The sequence below is a fragment of the Chrysemys picta genome, chromosome 18 (genome assembly GCF_011386835.1).
Source record: "Chrysemys picta bellii isolate R12L10 chromosome 18, ASM1138683v2, whole genome shotgun sequence".
Lineage (NCBI taxonomy): Eukaryota > Metazoa > Chordata > Testudines > Emydidae > Chrysemys > Chrysemys picta.
This window is the reverse complement of record NC_088808.1, coordinates 1,894,033-1,914,125: the sequence shown is the minus strand read 5'-3', so window position 1 is coordinate 1,914,125 and position 20,093 is coordinate 1,894,033. Positions and strand designations below refer to the sequence as shown.

General features: G+C 47.4%; 1 protein-coding gene across 13 annotated transcripts in view; it reads right to left on the bottom strand.

Annotated features, from left to right (window-relative positions):
• The window catches only part of EXD3 (exonuclease 3'-5' domain containing 3), a 685,344-nt gene that overhangs the window by 398,755 nt on the left and 266,496 nt on the right, over positions 1-20,093 (bottom strand). For 12 of the 13 annotated variants that reach the window (XM_005295926.5, XM_005295927.5, XM_065572497.1 and 9 more), the window contains 2 exons: positions 11,404-11,457; positions 7,982-8,113 (listed from right to left, as the gene is read on the bottom strand). The exons of the other annotated variant lie outside the window; for it this stretch is intronic. In XM_005295926.5, coding sequence (XP_005295983.2) covers positions 7,982-8,113; positions 11,404-11,457 — 186 coding nt within the window. The remainder of the gene's footprint in view (positions 1-7,981; positions 8,114-11,403; positions 11,458-20,093) is intronic. 13 annotated transcript variants of the gene reach the window in all.

The following is a 20,093-nucleotide window of genomic DNA, read 5'->3' as shown; positions in this document are numbered from 1 at the left end:
AATAAAGGGGAACGATCACGTTCCTCGATCTGCTGGCAATGCCCCTACTTATACAGCCCAAAATGCCGTTAGCCTTCTTGGCAACAAGGGCACACTGTTGACTCATATCCAGCTTCTCGTCCACTGTAACCCCTAGGTCCTTTTCTGCAGAACTGCTGCCTAGCCACTCGGTCCCTAGTCGGTAGCAGTGCATGGGATTCTTCCGTCCTAAGTGCAGGACTCTGCACTTGTATTTGTTGAACCTCAACAGATTTCTTTTGGCCCAATCCTCTAATTTGTCTAGATCCCTCTGTATCCTATCCCTACTCTCGAGCGTATCTACCACTCCTCCCAGTTTAGTGTCATCCGCAAACTTGCTGAGAGCGCAGTCCACGCCATCCTCCAGATCATTAATGAAGATAATGAAAAAAAAAATGGTCCCAGGACCGACCCTTGGGGCACTCCTCTTGATACCGGCTGCCAACTAGACATAGAGCCATTGATCACTACCCATTGAGCCCAATGATCTAGCCAGCTTTCTATCCACCTTATAGTCCACTAATCCAGCCAATACTTCTTTAACTTGCTGGCAATAATACTGTGGGAGACTGTATCAAAAGCCTTGCTAAAGTCAAGGAATAACACGTCCACTGCTTTTCCCTCATCCACAAAACCAGTTATCTCGTCATAGAAGGCAATTAGGTTATTCAGGCATGACTTGTCCTTCGTGAATCCATGCTGACTGTTCCTGATCACTTTCCCCTCCTCTAAATGTTTCATAATTGATTCCTTGAGGACCTGCTCCATGATTTTTCCAGGGACTGAGGTGAGGCTGACTGTCCTGTAGTTCCCCGGATCCTCCTTTTTCCCCTTTTTAAAGATGGGCACTACATTAGCCTTTTTCCACTCATCCAGACCTCCCCCGAGCACCATGAGTTTTCAAAGACAAGGGCCTATTGGCTTTGCAGTCACATCCGCCAACTCCTTTAGCACCCTCAGATGCAGCGCATCCGTCCTCATGGACTTGTGCAAGAGTAGAAAGCTCTTGATTGCCTTTGCAGAAGTGACAGCTCTCATGCCAAGGGAGCACCAGAGTGAGCTCATATTCAAAGGCTATGGTCCATAAGCCGGTCAAGACAAAGTCAGAGTACATAATGTGGTGGGGATGGCTTATAGTGGTTTAAGGTCTAATCTGTCCTTCATTCATCCTGAGTAAACACAATTAACTCCATTAAGTTTGTTGTGGGAAGTGCAGTGGGGCCTTTTAGATAAGATCTTAAAAACTAAGTTTTGCATACTCTGTGTTCGTATTGAAGATCCCAAGGAACAGTAGGGTTTTGCCCCGCGGCTCTCTCTCTCTTTTTTTGGGGGGGGGGGGGGTTAAAAATGCCCCACCAACATGGTTATGCAGCATGATCTGCTCTGGTAGCCTGATTTCCAGAGGTCCTGAGCACCTACTACTCCCACTGGAATCAGGCGATAGCTAGTGAGGAAGTGATTCCTGTAGTATAGAGTTGTAAGGGATTTGGGTTCCCTGTGAGAGGAAAGGTACTGTACACAAATTAAGTTAGTAGTGCAACCTCAGAGACATCTGAATCTGTATGCAAGTCAGCACTGAAATGCCACATCCTTACAATGTGGTTAAATTTAATATAAGATATAGATGAGATCAACAGGGTGGATTAGACAGCCCCAAGAGCAGGTTGAGAAGCAGTAGGGCTTTAGCCAATAGCTACTTGTAACATCCAACAAACAGATTTTGAGCTAAAATTACACAAGTACAGCAACTACGTGTAGACATATCAATGTATAACAAGATACTGCAACAATATTTAGGCAGCCTCTTATATAGAACAATACTGCACCGCATACTAGAGTCCCTACATGCATATCGCTATACTACAAGCTTTAGTCCTATCTCTCTATTTTATAAATATATATTTACCTGTGTGCTTCCCTCTACATATCTTTTCAAAAATACAAACCAGTTTGACACAAAACCAGGGCCTGTCCCCTAGCATGTGTGAATAAATACAGCTCTTTTACCATCATAATACACAGGTGCAGATTTCTTCTGGAAAGATGAGGGTACATAATGGATTTTGCTAGGCATTGCTTTAAACAACATAAATAACAATGATTGAAGAGCAGCACACATTACAGAACTGCAAAGTTAAGCAGTTCTAGCACCTGTATCATAAACTAGAGTATTGTTGTAGCCATGTGGGCCCAGAATATTAGGAGACAAGGTGGGTGAGGTCAGAATATGAACGAGAGGCTGCTAGGCAACTCTCTGACACCACATTCTACAGGACATTGCCCTCTGATCCCACTGAGGGTTCCCAAAAGAAACTACACCATCTGCTCAAGAAAACTCCCTGAAGAAGCACAGGAACAAATCTACACAGACACACCCCCGGCCAGGGGTATTCTATCTGCTACCCAAGATCCATAAACCTGGGAATCCTGGACGCCCCATCATCTCAAGCATTGGCACTCTGACAGCAGGATTGTTTGGCTATGTGGACTCTCTCCTCAGATCCTACACTACCAGCCGTCTTCAACACACCACTGACTTCCTGAGGAAACTACAATCCATTGGTGATCTTCCAGAAAACACCATCCTAGCCACTATGGATGTAAAAGCTCTTTACACCAATATTCCACACAAAGATGGACTACAAGCCGTCAGGAACAGTATCCCCGATAATATCACGGCAAACCTGGTGGCTGAACTATGTGACTTTGTCCTCACCCATAACTATTTCACATTTGGGGACAACGTATACCTTCAAGTCAGCGGCACTGCTCTGGGTACCCACATGGCCCCACAGTATGCCAACATTTTTATGGCTGACTTAGAACAATGCTTCCTCAGCGCTCATCCCCTAGTGCCTCTACTATACTTGTGGTACATTGATGACATCTTCATCATATGGACCCACGGGAAGGAGGCCCTTGAAGAATTCCACCAGGATTTCAATAATTTCCACCCCACCATCAACCTCAGCCTGAACCAGTCCACACAAGAGATCCACTTCCTGGACACTACAGTGTAAATAAGCGATGGTCACATAAACATCACCCTATACCGGAAACCTACTGACCACTATACTTACCTACATGCTTCCAGCTTTCATCCAGACCACATCACACGATCCATTGTCTACAGCACATGTGTCAAACTCAAGGCCCGCGGGCCACATCCGGCCCGCCATACAATTATATCCGGCCCGCGAAATCGTTTTATATATCTGTTTTTAATGGCCCTGTGATATGACGCCCCAATAACACACACTACAAATCCCATGATGCAGTGCAATTGCCGCCAACGGCAAGCCGCGGTTCAAGTTCGCGGTCTGTTGATGTATACAACGCTAATATCAAATCAAAGCTAGACCCCAACAATGGCCAAGAGAAAAATTGATTCTGAAAACCGAGGCTTTCAAAGCCGGTGGGAGAATGAGTATATGTTTACTGAAATTGCAGGTAAACCAGTGTGTCTCCTTTGCGGGAGTAATATCGCTGTAATGAAGGAGTATAACCTAAGACGGCACTACGAGACGAAACATGAGAACAAATTCAAAAACCTGAGCGCAGGACAGAAGCTACAAAAGGTAGAGGAGTTGAAGAAGAATTTGACATCCCAGCAGACGTTTTTCACCAAAGCAAAATCACAAAGTGAAGCTGCTGTGAAAGCAAGTTTCATTGTGGCCGAAGAGATCGCCAAATCAGGACGGCCGTTTACCGAGGGGGAATTCGTAAAGAATTGTATGATGAAAGTGTGCGACGTCCTTTGTCCAGATAAAACGCGAGCGTTTGCAAATGTAAGCCTCAGCAGAAACACTGTTGCTAATCGGGTTTGTGAGATGGCGACTGATTTGAAAACACAGTTGACTGAAAGAGCAAAAGATTTTGTTGCATACTCCCTTGCCGTGGATGAAACTACTGACGCGACTGACACTGCACAGCTGGCGATATTTATCCGTGGTGTGGATTCCAATTTGTGCGTAACAGAGGAAATACTGGACATTAAATCGATGCACGGGACAACGAAAGGAGAAGACATCTTTGGAAATGTATTTCAAAGTGTAACCGACATGAAACTGCCGTGGGAAAAACTCGTTGGACTTACAACAGATGGCGCACCTGCTATGTGTGGTGAAAAAAATGGACTGGTGGGAAGGATGCGCTCAAAGATGCGGGAGGAGAACTGTGCCGGTGAGTTGACAGTGTATCACTGCATCATACACCAGGAATCGCTGAGTGCTAAAGTCCTAAAAATGGATCATGTGATGAACACTGTAACACAAACCGTCAACTTTATCAGAGCCCACGGTTTAAATCACCGCCAATTCCAGTCTTTTCTGCGGGAAATAGATAGCGAGTTTGGCGATATGCCATATCATACGGAGGTCCGGTGGCTAAGTCGGGGAAAAGTTCTCAAAAGACACTTTGAGCTGCGAGAGGAAATCTGCCAGTTCATGGACAGTAAGGGGAAAGACTGCACAGTTCTGCGGGATGAAAAGTGGAAATGTGAGTTGGCGTTCCTGGCTGACATAACGTCGCATCTTAGCGCTTTAAACCTTCAACTCCAGGGACGGGAGCACATAATAACCGATATGCATGATGCAGTGAAGGCATTTCAAGTGAAGCTGCGCTTATGGGAGACACAAATGCACCAATGCAACTTGTCTCACTTTCCCTGTTGCCAAGTAATACGGAACCAAGAAAGTGCCACAGTTTTCCCAAATGCCACCTTTGCTGAAAAACTCAGCGCGCTGCGCACTGAGTTCGCACGGCGCTTCAGTGACTTTGAGGCACAGAAAAGTAACTTCGAGCTGCTTCGCAACCCATTTGCAGTCGATGTGGAAACCGCACCTGTAGAAATGCAGATGGAGCTGATAGAACTGCAATGTAACGGGACACTGAAGGCAAAGTAGGACACTGCGGGGCCAGCACAGTTCACTCGCTTCATTCCTGAAGCGATGCCGCAGCTCCGCCAACATGCGGCTCGAATCCTGTCCATGTTTGGCAGCACATATCTGTGCGAGCAGCTGTTCTCTGTGATGAAAATTAACAAAACGTCACACAGGAGTCGCCTCACTGATGAACACCTGCAATCGATCCTGAGAATCTTCACAACACAGAACCTAACCCCAAACATAAACGAACTTGTTGCAAAGAAAAGACTCCAAGTATCAGGCTCTGACTAAATAGGACAAGAAAATGGAATGTTATGATTTGTTATGATTATACTTTTGCTTTAAATTCAATTTTTTATTTATATTTTCAGATTTTTTAATATTCCAGCATGTACAGATTTTGAATGTATTGTATTGACAGGATATTTTTTTATGAAGAGCAAAATATTTTAAGTTGAAATGTATTTATTTTGGAATGATATCCTGTATTTTGGTTCATATTAATGGTTAAAAAACATAAATATTTAGTCTGTTAAATAAATGGTTATACTGTTCGGCCCGCGAGTTTTGAGTTTTGGCCCCCTGTGCAATTGAGTTTGACACCCCTGGTCTACAGCCAAGCTCTAAGATACAACCGCATTTGCTCCAATCCCTCAGACAGAGACAAACACCTACAGGATCTCTATCAAGCATTCTTAAAACTACAATACCCACCTGGTGAAGTGAAGAAACAGATTGACAGAGCCAGAAGGGTACCCAGAAGTCACCTATTACAGGGCAGGCCCAACAAAGAAAGTAAAAGAACGCCACTAGCTGTCACCTACAGCCCCCAACTAAAACCTCTCCAGCGCATCATCAGGGATCTACAACCTATCCTGAATGATGATCCCTCACTCTCACAGACCTTGGGAAACAGGCCAGTCCTTGCTTACAGAAAGCCCCCCAACCTGAAGCAAATACTCACCAGCAACTAGACACCACACAACAAAAACACTAGCCCAGGAACCAATCCCTCCAACAGACCCCGTTGCAACTCTGTCCGCATATCTATTCAAGGGACACTATCACAGGACATAACCACGTCAGCCACACCATCAGGGGCTTGTTCACCTGCACATCTACCAATGTGATATATGCCATCATGTGCCAGCAGTGCCCCTCTGCCATATACATTGGCCAAACCGGACAGTCATTATGCAAAAGAATAAATGGACACAAATCAGACATCAAGAATTGTAACATTCAAAAACCAGTAGGAGAGCACTTCAATCTCTCTGGACACTCAATAACAGACTTAAAAGTGGCAATTCTTCAATAAAAAAAATGTCAAAAACAGACTTTAAAAAACAAAAAATGTCAAAAACAGCAACTGCAGAACTGGAATTAATTTGCAAACTGGACACCATCAAATTAGGCCTGAATAAAGACTGGGAGTGGCTGGGTCACTACAAAAGGTAATTTTCCCTCTGCTGATACTCACACCTTCTTGTTAACTGTTGGAAATGGGCAACATCCACCTTGATTGCATTGACCTCGTTAGCACTACAAAAGTGACCCCCCCACTTGGTAAGGCAACTCCCAACTTTTCATGTGCTGCAATATATATACTGCTTACTGTATTTTTCACTCCATGCATCTGATGAAGTGGGTTTTAGCACATGAAAGCTTATGCCCAAATAAATTTGTTAGTCTCTAGAGTGCCACAAGGACCCCTTGTTGTTTTTGCTAATACAGACTAACACAGCTACTACTCTGATACCCAACTGCAGTTATTATAGATCATCCAACTGGTATTTGCAGCATTCATACCCTCTGCATTTATTTGTTCTAATGGATTTTTACTGGTTTTCAGGAAGAACATTCCTGTTTTATGGAATCTTCAGCAATCCCACTACTAGAGGCTACATGGCTGGTTAGAAGGTTTGTAAACAAAAATAACCAAGAAGCCTGCTTGTGTTTTTAGAAAAATACTAAAATCTCTTCTGAGAAGAATGAAACCACAAGAACAAGTACATTATCTGATATCTGAATATATCCATTTGTCCTGATGCAGTATCTGACCCAGATTATGTCTACACCATCTGCTCAGCACTGTGATAGTCCCATTTTATGAGTGCTCCTGAACAGTTGGACCACTCATTTTCCGAGTGACTTACAGACACTGTTTCAACAGCTTTTGAAATCAGATATAAGTGGAATTCTAGGAAACTACACACTGATGTGCTTTGCCAATATTCATTGCATTTGGTGCAAAATTCGCAAGCTCCACAGTGCTGGGAGACCCTGCTAGCTATTTACCAGAGGGAATGAAACAGAAGATACTGAAACGTTAGACTTGGCTCATTTACCCACAAGGGAATGCTTCCTTTTCTAGTTAGTTTTGTGTATTTCTTCCCTTCCTCTCTTTAAAACCCTGATAAGATAAGAGATGTTACAAGTCACAAGACGGCTTATATTACAGTTTTCAAAGGAATCGATTTCAGCATGTTAATGTAATGACTGAAACAGTGAAACTGGAGATCAGAGTATGGAGAAGATTGAGGCCTAACACAATCAATAATTATTAAAAACAAAACAAAAAAAACAATCCAAGAGTATCCAATGCCAAACACAATCTGAATCTATCAGCTGGCAACGAAGTGAACCAACTTAACAGACCCTGAGGCAAAAAAACCTAGCCTTCAAAACTTACAGATCCTTCCCCATCAATGTAATTAATAGTTATCAAAATGACAGAGCCATATTAACCATGCTTTACAATTAAAAGAGCAAATGCTAGGTAGAGAAAGGAGGAACAAAGAAGACTATATCCATGAACATTAAGGTTAAAAGAAGATCCGAAACCAGAGGCTAACACTCTTCATGTGCATCTGTGCTATTCTAACTTGTTCACCGATGTTTCTAAAGGATATTAGCACATTCCAAAAGACACACTCCTTTGTGAAACCTTTCCCAAGTCCAGGTGGGAAACCTGCGAACTCAAAGCACGACCAAAGGATGTGAAGCCTGAGTACTACAATGGTGTCAGCTGTGCACAGCTCAAGCAGTGCTGCTAATTCAGAAAGGAAGAGTCCTACCTGACAACGGCTGAAGACATCTGCAAGGGATACTTGAACATTGAAGTGCTTCAGAACCTGGAGGGCCTGCTCCTTTGCTTTTTCCGAGCAGTCCACAGAGAAACACCTTCCTTCTCCTACCTGGGATTGTAGCTTCAAAAGACAAAATCACACACCAAAGAGATGTCAATCAATGCACTGACACCGCTGGGATCTGGGCTCATTCCCATATGGTAGCTTTGGTTTTAATAACAAAGTTTGATGCTATTGTGTTAACTCAGTACATTCAGATCTAACACAGAAGGTAATTTAACACTTAGCCACCTTTGTAAAGAACGTTGAGCTTGTTGGAGCAATATAATGCTCAGAATATACCATACATGATAGCCAGTTTGAATTCCCCTTTAATTTAGATACACAACTGTAGTGGTGCTCTCTAAGATGACAATGGGGGATTTTATTTAACCATGGCTCTCAAACTGAGGTCAGCTGGAAGACTGTACACTGGCATGAGAAAAAACAAGCTAAGAAATGAGAAGATAGCACTTGACAATAGCTTGGCACCTGTGGCGTAGCCAGCTTCTCAGTGCAGGGGGAGCAACCATAAAAAAGGCGCCCCCCCCTTGGCTCCTCCTCTGCCCACGCCCCTCCTTGGCTCCTCCTCCGGCCGCTCCGCGCCCCGTCCTCCTTGGCTCCTCCGGCCACGCTGAGGCCATGCTGCGCCCGCCGCTCGGAGGGGCGGCGGGCGCGGGGGAAGGGGTGGTGGGCGGGCGCTGCTCGCTTCTCCCGGGGGCTGGGGGGAGCGGAGCAGTGGGGCGGGCAACAGCTGGCGGGCAGATCCCCTCTCCCCGGCAGCTTCCTGGTTCCCTCGCCCGGGCAGCCCAGCATTTTTTTCAAAAGCGGAGCCTGCCGGGCCGCTGCTAGACTCCAGCAGGCAAGGGAGGGGGGGCAGCACGGCCGGACTCCGGAGGAGCCATTTGGGGGGGCGGCGGGCGCGGCCAGAGGAGCGAAGCGGCCGGGCTCCTCAGCTATCGCGCCCCATGCTCAGTGCGGCCTCCTCCTGCGGCGGCTCAGGGCTCGGCGGCTGAGCGCTCCGCAGCTGGCAGGCAGATCCCCTCTCCCCGGCAGCTTCCTGCCTCCCTCGGCCCGGAAGCAGGATGCTGCCGGGGAGAAGGGATCTGCCCGCCAGCTGCGGAGCGCTCGGCCGCCGAGCCCTGAGCCGCCGCAGGAGGCGGCCGTGGCGGCGATGTTGGGGCCGCGCTGAGCGTGGGGCACGAAGGCCAAGGAGCCGGCCCCTTTGCTCCTCTAGCCGCGCCCGCCACCCCTCCCCCCAATGGTTCCTCCGGAGTCCGACCGTGCTGCCCCCCCACTTGCCTGCAGGATCCCAGCGGCGGCCCGGCAGGCACCGCTTTTGAAAAATGTACTGAGGGGAAGCGGCTGCTTCCCCAGAACCCCCCTAGCTATGCTACTGCTTGGCACCACCTCACCCTCCTAGGTTTATCTGCACTGCACCTTTTTACCTCAAGTTAGCTGGTTGCCATTTAGCTTGGATAGTGAATGTGGCCACTCCCCACACGTGTGTTCCACAGACAGATTTAGCACAGATGTTTGTATTCTGGAACACACATTTAGGGAATGTCCAGACTAGCCTTTGTAAATGTGTTAACTACTTGAGATAATTGGCAATCAATTAACTTTAGTAAACAAGCCTAATGTTTACTAGTGTACAATCCTGCTGTCATTTTGTAACATACACAAGGGACGTACAAGTGCTATGTATCAAATGGCAGCAGTCAATTCCCAATACAATACTCTACATCCTAAAGTACATTCCCTCACTCTGCCTCCTACCAATGGGCCTGATCATGAAGTATCTACAACAGGGGTAGGCAACCTGCGGCACGCGAGCTGATTTTCAGTGGCACTCACACTGCCCGGGTCCTGACCACCGGTCCAGGGGGCTCTGCATTTTAATTTAATTTTAAATGAAGCTTCTTAAACATTTTATAAACCTTATTTACTTTACATACAACAATAGTTTAGTTATATATTATAGACTTATAGAAAGAGACCTTCTAAAAACGTTAAAATGTATTACTGGCATGCGAAACCTTAAATTAGAGTGAATAAACGAAGACTCGGCACACCACTTCTGAAAGGTTGCCGACCCTGATCTACAGAGACACGAGAAGTGATAAAAGTAGAGTCAATGGAAGCTCTACTTCTGTTATGACTGCAGATTGAGCTCTAAATAACCAGACAAAGGCCATGTCTATACTATCACTTATGTCAGCAAAATTTATGTTGCTCAGGGGTGTGAAAAAAATATCCCCCTAAACAACGTAAGTTTCACCGGCATAAGTGGCAGTGTGCACAGCACTATGTCAGTGGGAGAACTTCTCCCGCCATCACAGCCACCAGCACTCCTGGAGGTGGTTTTATTATGACAACGGGAGACCTCTCTCCCATCAGCATAGAGCGGCTACACGAGTGAGCTTACAGCAGCGCAGCTACATCAGTCCAGCTGCAAGCTCATTAGTGTAGACATAGCCTCAGTATTTAAAGGGTTCTCTCATGCACTCAGCAACAAACTGTATTAACTAGTAAACCCGCAAGGTAGGTTCTATGACTACTCCAGCTCCAGGTACAAACAGAAAGTGAAGATAGTTAGGATCTTTTGTATCTGCAGTCTGGAATCCATCCTCCTCATGATCCCCAGCGGTTTTACTGCTCTAAATGAATTTGTGGGTCACAATACAGGGCACATGACCTTCTACAATGGGTATTGTATCATTTCAATTACTGAATGGTATAGTTAAACGTATCCCCCCAACATTGCATTAATGGTATTTGGGAAGGTAATTGCATTCCGTTTCATTGAGGGATATGGGCATTTGCTATGGGTCTGAGTGCAGGGGCTGTTTTATTTATTCCATGCACATAAAGCAACTCAAGCTTCCAACGGGGCCTGTGTTTGGCCTTTCCAGCCTATCTGCTCCAAGCCTAAAGAAAAGCTCCAGGGCATTAGAACAGCAGATCGTGTTGTCAGTACTGATACAGTCACGAAACAGGAATCTCTTTTGACTCCTTGGTGAAATGGATGGGAAGTGAATTGCATTGAATCATGATGGATAAGCTGCACAGAGCCACTTTGTTCTGGGATGTGTTTGCTTTATTTTACATTTTGAGATGCAGTGTAATTGCTCTCACCTCTGGCTGAATATAAAGTGTAAAAGAAACTTATTCTCAAACCTCTGACATTGAGAGCTAGAACAAGCCTTACAAAATTCTTTATAGATCAATGGCTTTCAATACAGGAAACAGATAAAAAAGTCAGTCCAGCTGTTGCTTTTACATTTGACTTTTCCTCTCCTCCACTTTGTGCACCCGAGTCCATGAAATGACACTACACAAGAGAACTGCCAGAAACACTTGGCACTTACTGTCTGATACGGGAGTCCAGAGGTTAAAATGACCCTTCCTTCCTGCCTGGCGATCTGGGAACAACGGAAAAGCCATAATTAACACGGGTAAAAAATACCAATGAAAAATACCTCCCAATCAGATCCTATTAAAAAACAAACACATTTGGTGACACAAACTCTCACTCTGTAGGAGAAGTGCTCTCCTACCATCCCAGAAAGCCTCAAACATTAATGAAATGAGCCTCACACCCTTGTGAGATAGGGCAGAGCTATTATCCCGATCTACTGATGGGGAACAAAGACTTGTCCAAGCTCACACAGGAAGTCTGTGGCAGAGCTTATCTCATGACTTCCAGTCCAATTCCTTAACCACAAGACCATCATTCCAGCACAGAGTTTGCTCAGAACGATTGAGGGCCATACCCTTGATTTTCATGATTTGGTAAGATTCATTTGGAATGCTTTGGTAACAAAACAGTCTTGTGAATCTGAAACCCCACGATGCTTCATGAAGATGAAAATTTGCCTGATCTCTATGTGATAGAGCAGTATCCCCACATGTAAATGTACTACAGCCTATAGTGATAGAAGGGTCCTACAGTGATAGAAGATTTCCCATGTAAAACCAACGAGTAGTCCTTGTTGCACTTTAGAGACTAACAAATGTATTTGGGCATAAGCTTTCGTGGGCTAAAACCCGTTTCATCAGATGCATGGAGTGGAACATGCAGTAGGTACCTCCCTATAGTACCTCCCTATAGTTCCACTCCATGCATCTGATGAAGTGGGTTTTAGCCCACAAAAGCTTATGCCCAAATACATTTGTTAGTCTCTAAAGTGCCACAAGGACTCCTCGCTGGTTTTGCTGATACAGACTAACACGGCTACCACTCTGAAACATGTAAAACCAGCATCTCCCCTTGGCTACTGTATATGGATTTAAGTTTCACTGCTAACAGAGACTGCACTAGGAATGGGGTTACTTCTCATCTCTATGCATTGACCTGTATTCTGTTAGAGACCTTACTCTCTCTCTATGTATCCGACCTCAAGTCATTGGGGCCTCTCCTCTGGTTAGGAGTCTGGGAAGCTCCCTCTGGCTCCTATCAACACAAGTCCTTATGCTGGCAAAAGGAAATGCCTAGAGATCAACGCAATGCAGTCTCTCTCCTTTCACCCCCGAATGAGCTGGGCTGTCATTAAGTGTAAACAGGAAAGGCAAAGCTTTAGAAATTAAACTGTGTGTTTCTTAAAACCACTTCAACTCTCTCTCAGCTACAAACCATTGAATGTTCTTCTTGGGCCCATCCAGCCTAGAGAAACACATTACAAGAGAGACAAATCCCTGAAGTCATAACCTCCCTTTGCAGTTGATTCATCCATGATTCAGCTAGGTACTATTATCATTATTAAATCGTCAGGAGCTTGCCCATCACATGGAGCATCATAAGGGTGGACTACACAGAGCTTTGTTCTGAATAGGTCTTGCCAGAGGGTCCTTTTTTATTCTTACCTTTGTACAGTTACTAGCTACCACCACTACGCTGAGAGAGCACTCAAGGCCACCCTCTAACATGCTGGATGGTGGCTTTTACCGCAGACAACAAGCTTACTCTCTTAGTAAGGCACAAGTCTCTAGAGAACTGGGGCCATGGGAGTGAAATTCCCAAGTCAGCTCCAACTCCCACTGTTCAGTGAGCGTTAGGAAACAGCATCAGGAAATCCACAATGTGACTGGTTGATGGTGAATCACTGCTAGAGCTTATGGCACATTAGTGCCTGCCCTGCTGGACCTTTATAGCTCAATTAAATTACAGGGATTTGCCAACAAGAGAAAAGAGCTCTCTTAAATTCCCTCAGACCCATGTGTATTTCAAGATAAGTCTGAGGATTTCACAGCTTGGGAACACTCCATTCAGACATCCTGCTGCCACGGTTAATTAGTTCAAGCTTGATAAAGCCTCTTATCTAAATGGCACTGGAAAGATAAGGCAAGTCACACAAAATAAAAATAAGAAAAGCAATATTTTTTCCTGAAATGTTTGTCAGCTTTTGTAACAATGCCTGCCTGAAGTGCACACAGGCCAGAGGAGCCACGTAGGATAGCACCCTTAGACGGAAACCAATGGGAAACGTAATTCAAGGAGAAGAGCATGTTCTTTCCTCTTCATAGAGAGAAATAAACAAATGTAACTCTGGTACTAACTGGCCAGGAGTCAAGTAAACAGACAGACACCAAACTCCAGGCTGTAGCAGCAAGCTGGAGTGTGGCCAGTGCACAGCACGCTGGACCGGGAGTCAGGGGACATGGTCTGTTCCCAGCTCTCCCAGGAAATAGAGGGGTGACTTTGACTAAGTCACTTCACCTCTCTGAGCCTCAGCTTCCCGCTCTGTAGAGCAGGGATAATGAGACAGACCTGTCTTTGTAAGACGCTTTAAGCTCTCTGGAGGAAGAAAGATGTATAAGAGTTAGCTACTAGTATTTATTACTTGAAAAGGCACCACATGCCAAAAGAACTGTCCTGTCCTGCTGTGGAGCTACTTTCAATGGCATTAGCTATGGAATAAGAATAGTGTTCTTCAATATGAAAGCACAACCTAGGTTTGGTAGGTGTTGTACAAGCTTCGTTGTACAGTGTTGTCTATTGTGACAAAGTTCCTCCTCTATCTTGGTGGGTCCTGCGCTTATTTGCAGATATTCTTGCCTCAGAGATTCACCATGGGGGTTGGGGAACAGCCTAGAGACCCTCCCCTCTGGAAGAACCCACAGTCCAGGTTAATTGGGAGGTTTGGGGGGAATCCAGGCCCGCCCTCTACTCCGGGTTCCAGCCCAGGGCCCTGTGGACTGCAGCTGTCTATAGTGCCTCCTGAAACAGCTGCATGACAGCTACAACTCCCTGGGCTACTTCCCCATGGCCTCCTCCAAACACCTTCCTTATTCTCACCACAGGACCTTCCTCCTGGTGTCTGATAACGCTTGTGCTCCTCAGTCCTCAAGCAGCACACCCTCTCACTCTCAGCTCCTTGCGCCTCTTGTTCCCAGCTCCTCACACTCGCACCACAAACTGAAGTGAGCTCCTTTTAAAACCCAGGTGCCCTGATTAGCCTGCCTTAACTGATTCTACCAGCTTCTTCTTAATTGGCTCCAGGTGTCCTAATTAGCCTGCCTGCCTTAACTGGTTCTAGCAGGTTCCTGATTACTCTAGTGCAGCCCCTTCTCTGGTCACTCAGGGAACAGAAAACTACTCATCCAGTGACCAGTATATTTGCCCTCTACCAGACTCCTGTACCCCACTGGTCTGGGTCTGTCACATATCCCTCCCCCCTGCTCAATGCCAAGGGGTTGGGCAGCTTGGGACGCCAGACAGTGCACACGTGACAAGCCATCGGCGTTGCCATGATGGCTCTCTGCTCTGTGTTGCACATGGAACTGGAAAGGTTGGAGGGATAAGAACCATCTGGTCACCCTTGTGTTCTTCTCCTTGCTCCGCTGCATCCATTGAAAAGGGGCATGGTCGGTCACGAGGACAAATCTGCGCCCGAGCAGGTAGTAGCGCAATGTTTCCATGGCCCATTTTACAGTGAGGCATTCTCTCTCCACCACTGCATATTTTTGTTCCCTTGGAAGGAGTTTCCGACTGAGGTATAGAATTGGGTGTTCCTCCTCCCCAACCATCTGTGATAGAACGGCCCCCAACCCTACTTCCGATGCATCTGTCTGCAGGATAAACTCCTTGGTGAAATCAGGGGCTGTCGGTACGAGGTTACTGCAGAGGGCTGTCCGTAGGTCTGTGAATGCTTCCTCTGCTGCGTCAGACCATCTCACCAGATCAGGTCCACGGGCTTTCACTAGGTCTGTCAGGGGGCTTGTCCTTGTGGCAAAGTGGGGGATAAATTGTCGGTAATACCCCACCACACCTAGGAACGCCTGGACTTGTTTCTTGCGACTTGGTCGGGGCCAATTTTGGATGGCCTCTAACTTGTTCACTTGGGGTTTTACCAAACCTTTTCCCACCATGTAGCCAAGATATTTGGCCTTTGTAAACCCTACAGCGCACTTGGCAGGGTTTGCTGTAAGGCCAGCTCGCCTGAAGGCATCGAGGACTGCCTCCAATTTCTCCAGGTGGGTTTCCCAGTCTGGGGTATGAATGACCACATCGTCCAAGTAGGCAGCAGCATAACTGTTATGCGGGCGTAATAGCTTGTCCATGAGGCGCTGGAAGGTAGCTGGGGCCCCATGTAGTCCAAAAGGGAGGACACTATATTGAAAAAGACCCTCTGGTGTAGAGAACGCAGTCTTTTCCTTTGCGTCTTCCGCAAGGGGAATCTGCCAGTACCCCTTTGTCAAGTCTAGGGTAGTCAAGAACCAGGCATTACTCAAACGGTCCACTAGCTCATCTATGCGAGGTATGGGGTACGCGTCGAACTGGGATACTTTGTTTAGTCGCCGGAAGTCGTTGCAAAATCTTGTGGTGCCATCAGGTTTGGGCACCAGCACGATTGGGCTGGACCACTGACTGTGGGATTCTTCGATGATCCCCAACTCCAGCATTTTTTTTACTTCTGCTTTTATTTCCTCCCTTTTTGCCGCTGGCACCAATAGGGCCTCATTGTTACTCTGGCCCCAGGGTTCGTGACAATGTGGTGATATGTCTCGGTTGTTCGACCCGGTTTTGTCGAGAACACATCTTGGTTCCGGAAGATCATCTCAGACACCTCATTCTTCTGGTCTGGTGTTAAATCGGGAGACACTCTCACCTGTTTGGAAGGCTTGTTTTCCTGGGTTAGGTCTTTTTGGACCGTTGTGCATGCCTCTTGTGCATGCCAGGGTTTCAGAAGGTTAACGTGATAAATCTGTTCTTGTTTTCTGCGTCCTGGCTGCCGCACCTTGTAGGTTACTTCCCCCACGGGTTCAACCACCTCATAGGGCCCTGCCATTGGGTCAGAAGCTTGCTTTCTGCCGTGGGTACCAACACCATAACCCGATCCCCTGGTTGGAACTGTCACACTTTTGCCTGGCGATTGTAATGGGTTGGCTGGGCCTCCTGTGCCTTCTCCAAATGTTCCCATACAATAGGGGTAACCCGGGCTATCCGGTCTCGCATCTGCATTACATGCTCTATTATATTTCTCCCCTCATTGGGTTCCTCTTCCCAGATCTCTTTGGCGATATCTAGTATGCCACGGGGGTGATGCCCATATAATAATTCGAAGGGGGAAAACCCAGTTGAGGCCTGAGGTACCTCCCGGATAGTGAACATAAGGTAGGGTAGTAGGGTGTCCCAATCCTTCCCGTCCCGACTTACCACCTTCCTTATCATACCCTTGAGGGTTTGGTTAAACCTTTCTACCAACCCATCAGTCTGCGGATGGTAGACCGAAGTTCTCAGAGTATGTATATGGAGCAGCGTACAGAGGTCCTTCATTAGCTTCGACATAAATGGGGTTCCTTGGTCGGTTAATATCTCCTTCGGTAGCCCCATTCGGGCAAAGATCCCCACCAGCTCTTTGGCCATAGTTTTAGAGGCCGTGTTCCGCAGGGGGGACGGCTTCTGGTTAGTGAGTAGCATAGTCCAAAACATATATTGGTGGCCCCGAGCCATCTTCTCCAGGGGTCCCACTAGGTCCATGGCTGTTCGCTCGAAGGGGACCTCTATGATGGGAAGGGGTACTAAAGGTGCCCTCAAGTGGGGACGGGAACTGTGCAGCTGACACTCCGGGCAGGAGGCACAGTATCTCCGCACTTCTTCATGTACTCCGGGCCAGAAGAACCATCGTAGGACTCGTGCCAGGATCTTCTCTACCCCCAAATGCCCCCCAAAAAGATGACTATGAGCAAGACTTAATACAGCGTTCTGGTGTTTTTGAGGTACTAGGATCTGCTGTACCTTCTGCCCCTGTACTGGTGCAACCGGGTATAAGAGATCCTTCTTCATTATGAAGTAGGGTCCTGGTCCCTGGGTTTTCCCTTCCACGGGGACCCCATCTATTTCAGTCACCTCCTTCCTAATGTTGTCATACCTTGGGTCTTTTGCCTGGTCCCGTCCAAAATTTCCTCTCCCTTGGCTAATCTGCCCAAGATCTAGGGGCCCAGTCTCTGTTGCCTCTACTGGTTCAGAAGCATTAGGGTGGGGGGTCAGACTCAAGTGCTTCTCCCTCCTGCGTGGCCTCCTTTTCAGCTGCGCGGGTCCGCCTACCTACAAGAGCCAAGGGTCAGTATTTGGGTTCCCAAGGCCTTAGCTGCCCTTCTTTCCTTTTTTTGTCTTTTTACCCTGTCTGGGAGTGGAGAACAATTCTGGGGATATTTCAGAGAAGATTGGCGGTTGACAGTCTGCTGTGGATGCCTCACCAATTTTAAGGTCCCCATCTTTCTCCAATCCCCCTACTGGGAGTAAGTTTCCAAACCCTGGGAAGTCCCTCCCTATGAGCACCGGGTATGGGAGTTTAGGGACTACACATGCTGCTACTTCAGTAGTGTTCCCTTGGATCTCGATTTTTACTGGGATAGTGGGGTAGTAACTAACTGTCCCATGGACACATGTTATCCCCGTATGTTTAGACTGTAGCAGCTGACTACGCTTCACGAACTTCCCTGAGATAAGCGTGATAGCACTCCCTGAATCAATCAGTGCCGTGGTCCCTACCCCATTTAGTTTCACTGGTCTGGTATACATATGTGGGGTTAGTGAGACCCCCACAAGGTGGATTAGGGAGCATGGATCTGCCCAGTTCCCCAGGTTACACTGCATAGGCTCCTCAGCATTGGGACACTGTGCAGCTATGTGTCCCCACTCTCCGCAGGCATAACATCTGTATGGAGCCCTAGGCGTTCCCCGGTCTCTTGGTTTGGGCAGTCTAACATCACGATCCTCTTCTCCCTCAATGCTCCGATTCTTTGTGACCTCTGATGGGCCTTCAGCCTCTCTTTTTTGTCCACCTGGGCCCTCCTGGTGGCCCAGTCACCCGAACTTTAGGGCTTGGTGCTGCTAGTTTAACCCGGGGTGCCTCTTCCTTAACTGGTCGGGTCAGCTCCCTCGCTGTGCTTCGCCTCTTACCAGGGCGACAACCTCGTCATAGGTGGAGGGTTCGTTCTGGCTTACCCAGGCACGAAGGTCTGGTGGTAATCCCCTCATGTATCGGTCGATAACCAGAACCACTAGTATCTCTTCCGGGGGGGACTCCGGGACACTGTTTGCAACCACGTTCGTGTGAGATGGATGAGGTCACACAATTGGGACCGCGGGATTTTGTCTTCCTGCTACCTCCAACCGTGATACTGCTGGGCCCGCACTGCTGTCGTTATCCCAGATCTGGCCAGGATCTCTGCTTTCAGCTGGGGGTAGTCTGCCGCAGCCTCTTCAGGCAGATCATGGTAGGCCTTCTGGGCCTCCCCTCACAGGAATGGGGCAAGGATGCCAGACCACTGATCTTGAGGCCAGGCCTCCCGTAGGGCTGTCCTCTCAAAGGCCAAAAGATATGCCTCTACATCATCCTCTCGTGTCATTTTCTGCAGCCAATGTCTGGCCCGTATGAGCCGCTTCCCATCATGGCCGCGATTCAGCTCTGTAAGGGACTTTACCTGGTTTACCAGTTCCCGCAACATAGCTCGGTCTTGAGCAGCCTGGTCCATCAGCAGGCGATTCGTCTCTTACTGCAGCGGCACTGCCTCATGTTGGGCGGCTGCCTGGACACGGGTAGCCTCCTGCTGGGCCGCCGTAGCTTGTATCAGTGCCCCCACTAGGTCATCCATTGTGGTGAAAAAATAAATAAACCTTCTCCCTTTTTTTTTAATTTGGTTGTTGTTGTTGTTTTTTAAATCACCCTCCTTCTTCCGCTGCGCTGTGCACCCCAAGATCCCAGTCCTGACACCAGTGTGACAAAGTTCCTCCTCTATCTTGGTGGGTCCTGCACTTATTGGCGGATTTTCTTGCCTCAGAGATTCACCATGTGGGTTGGGGAACAGCCCAGAGACCTTCCCCTCTGGAAGAACCCACAGTCCAGGTCAATTGGGAGGTTTGGGGGGAACCCGGGCCCGCCCTCTACTCCGGGTTCCAGCCCAGGGCCCTGTGGACTGCAGCTGTCTATGGCCTTCCCCATGGCCTCCTCCAAACACCTTATTCTCACCACAGGACCTTCTTCCTGGTGTCTGATAACGCTTGTGCTCCTCAGTCCTCCAGCAGCACACTCTCTCACTCTCAGCTCCTTGCGCCTCTTGCTCCCAGCTCTTCACACTCGCACCACAAACTGAAGTGAGCTCCTTTTAAAACCCAGGTGCCCTGATTAGCCTGCCTTAATTGATTCTAGCAGCTTCTTCTTAATTGGCTCCAGGTGTCCTAATTAGCCTGCCTGCCTGAACTGGTTCTAGCAGGTTCCTGATTACTCTAGTGCAGCCCCTGCTCTGGTCACTCAGGGAACAGAAAACTACTTATCCAGTGACCAGTATATTTGCCCTCTACCAGACTCCTGTACCCCACTCGTCTGGGTCTGTCACAGTATACATCTCAATCCACACCTGCACCCAGTTGCTATGCCAGGCCTGAGCACAATATAGCCCTGCAAATGTATCTCATGCTAGCCAGCAACAGTCGTGAGCCGTAAACAACTATAAATACACCTTAGTCCTGACCTGCTGTGCGTTTGCTATATCCCTGACCTGCTATTCCCATCCTAGATCTCTCCTAAGCACACATTCCTGAAAATGAGCAACT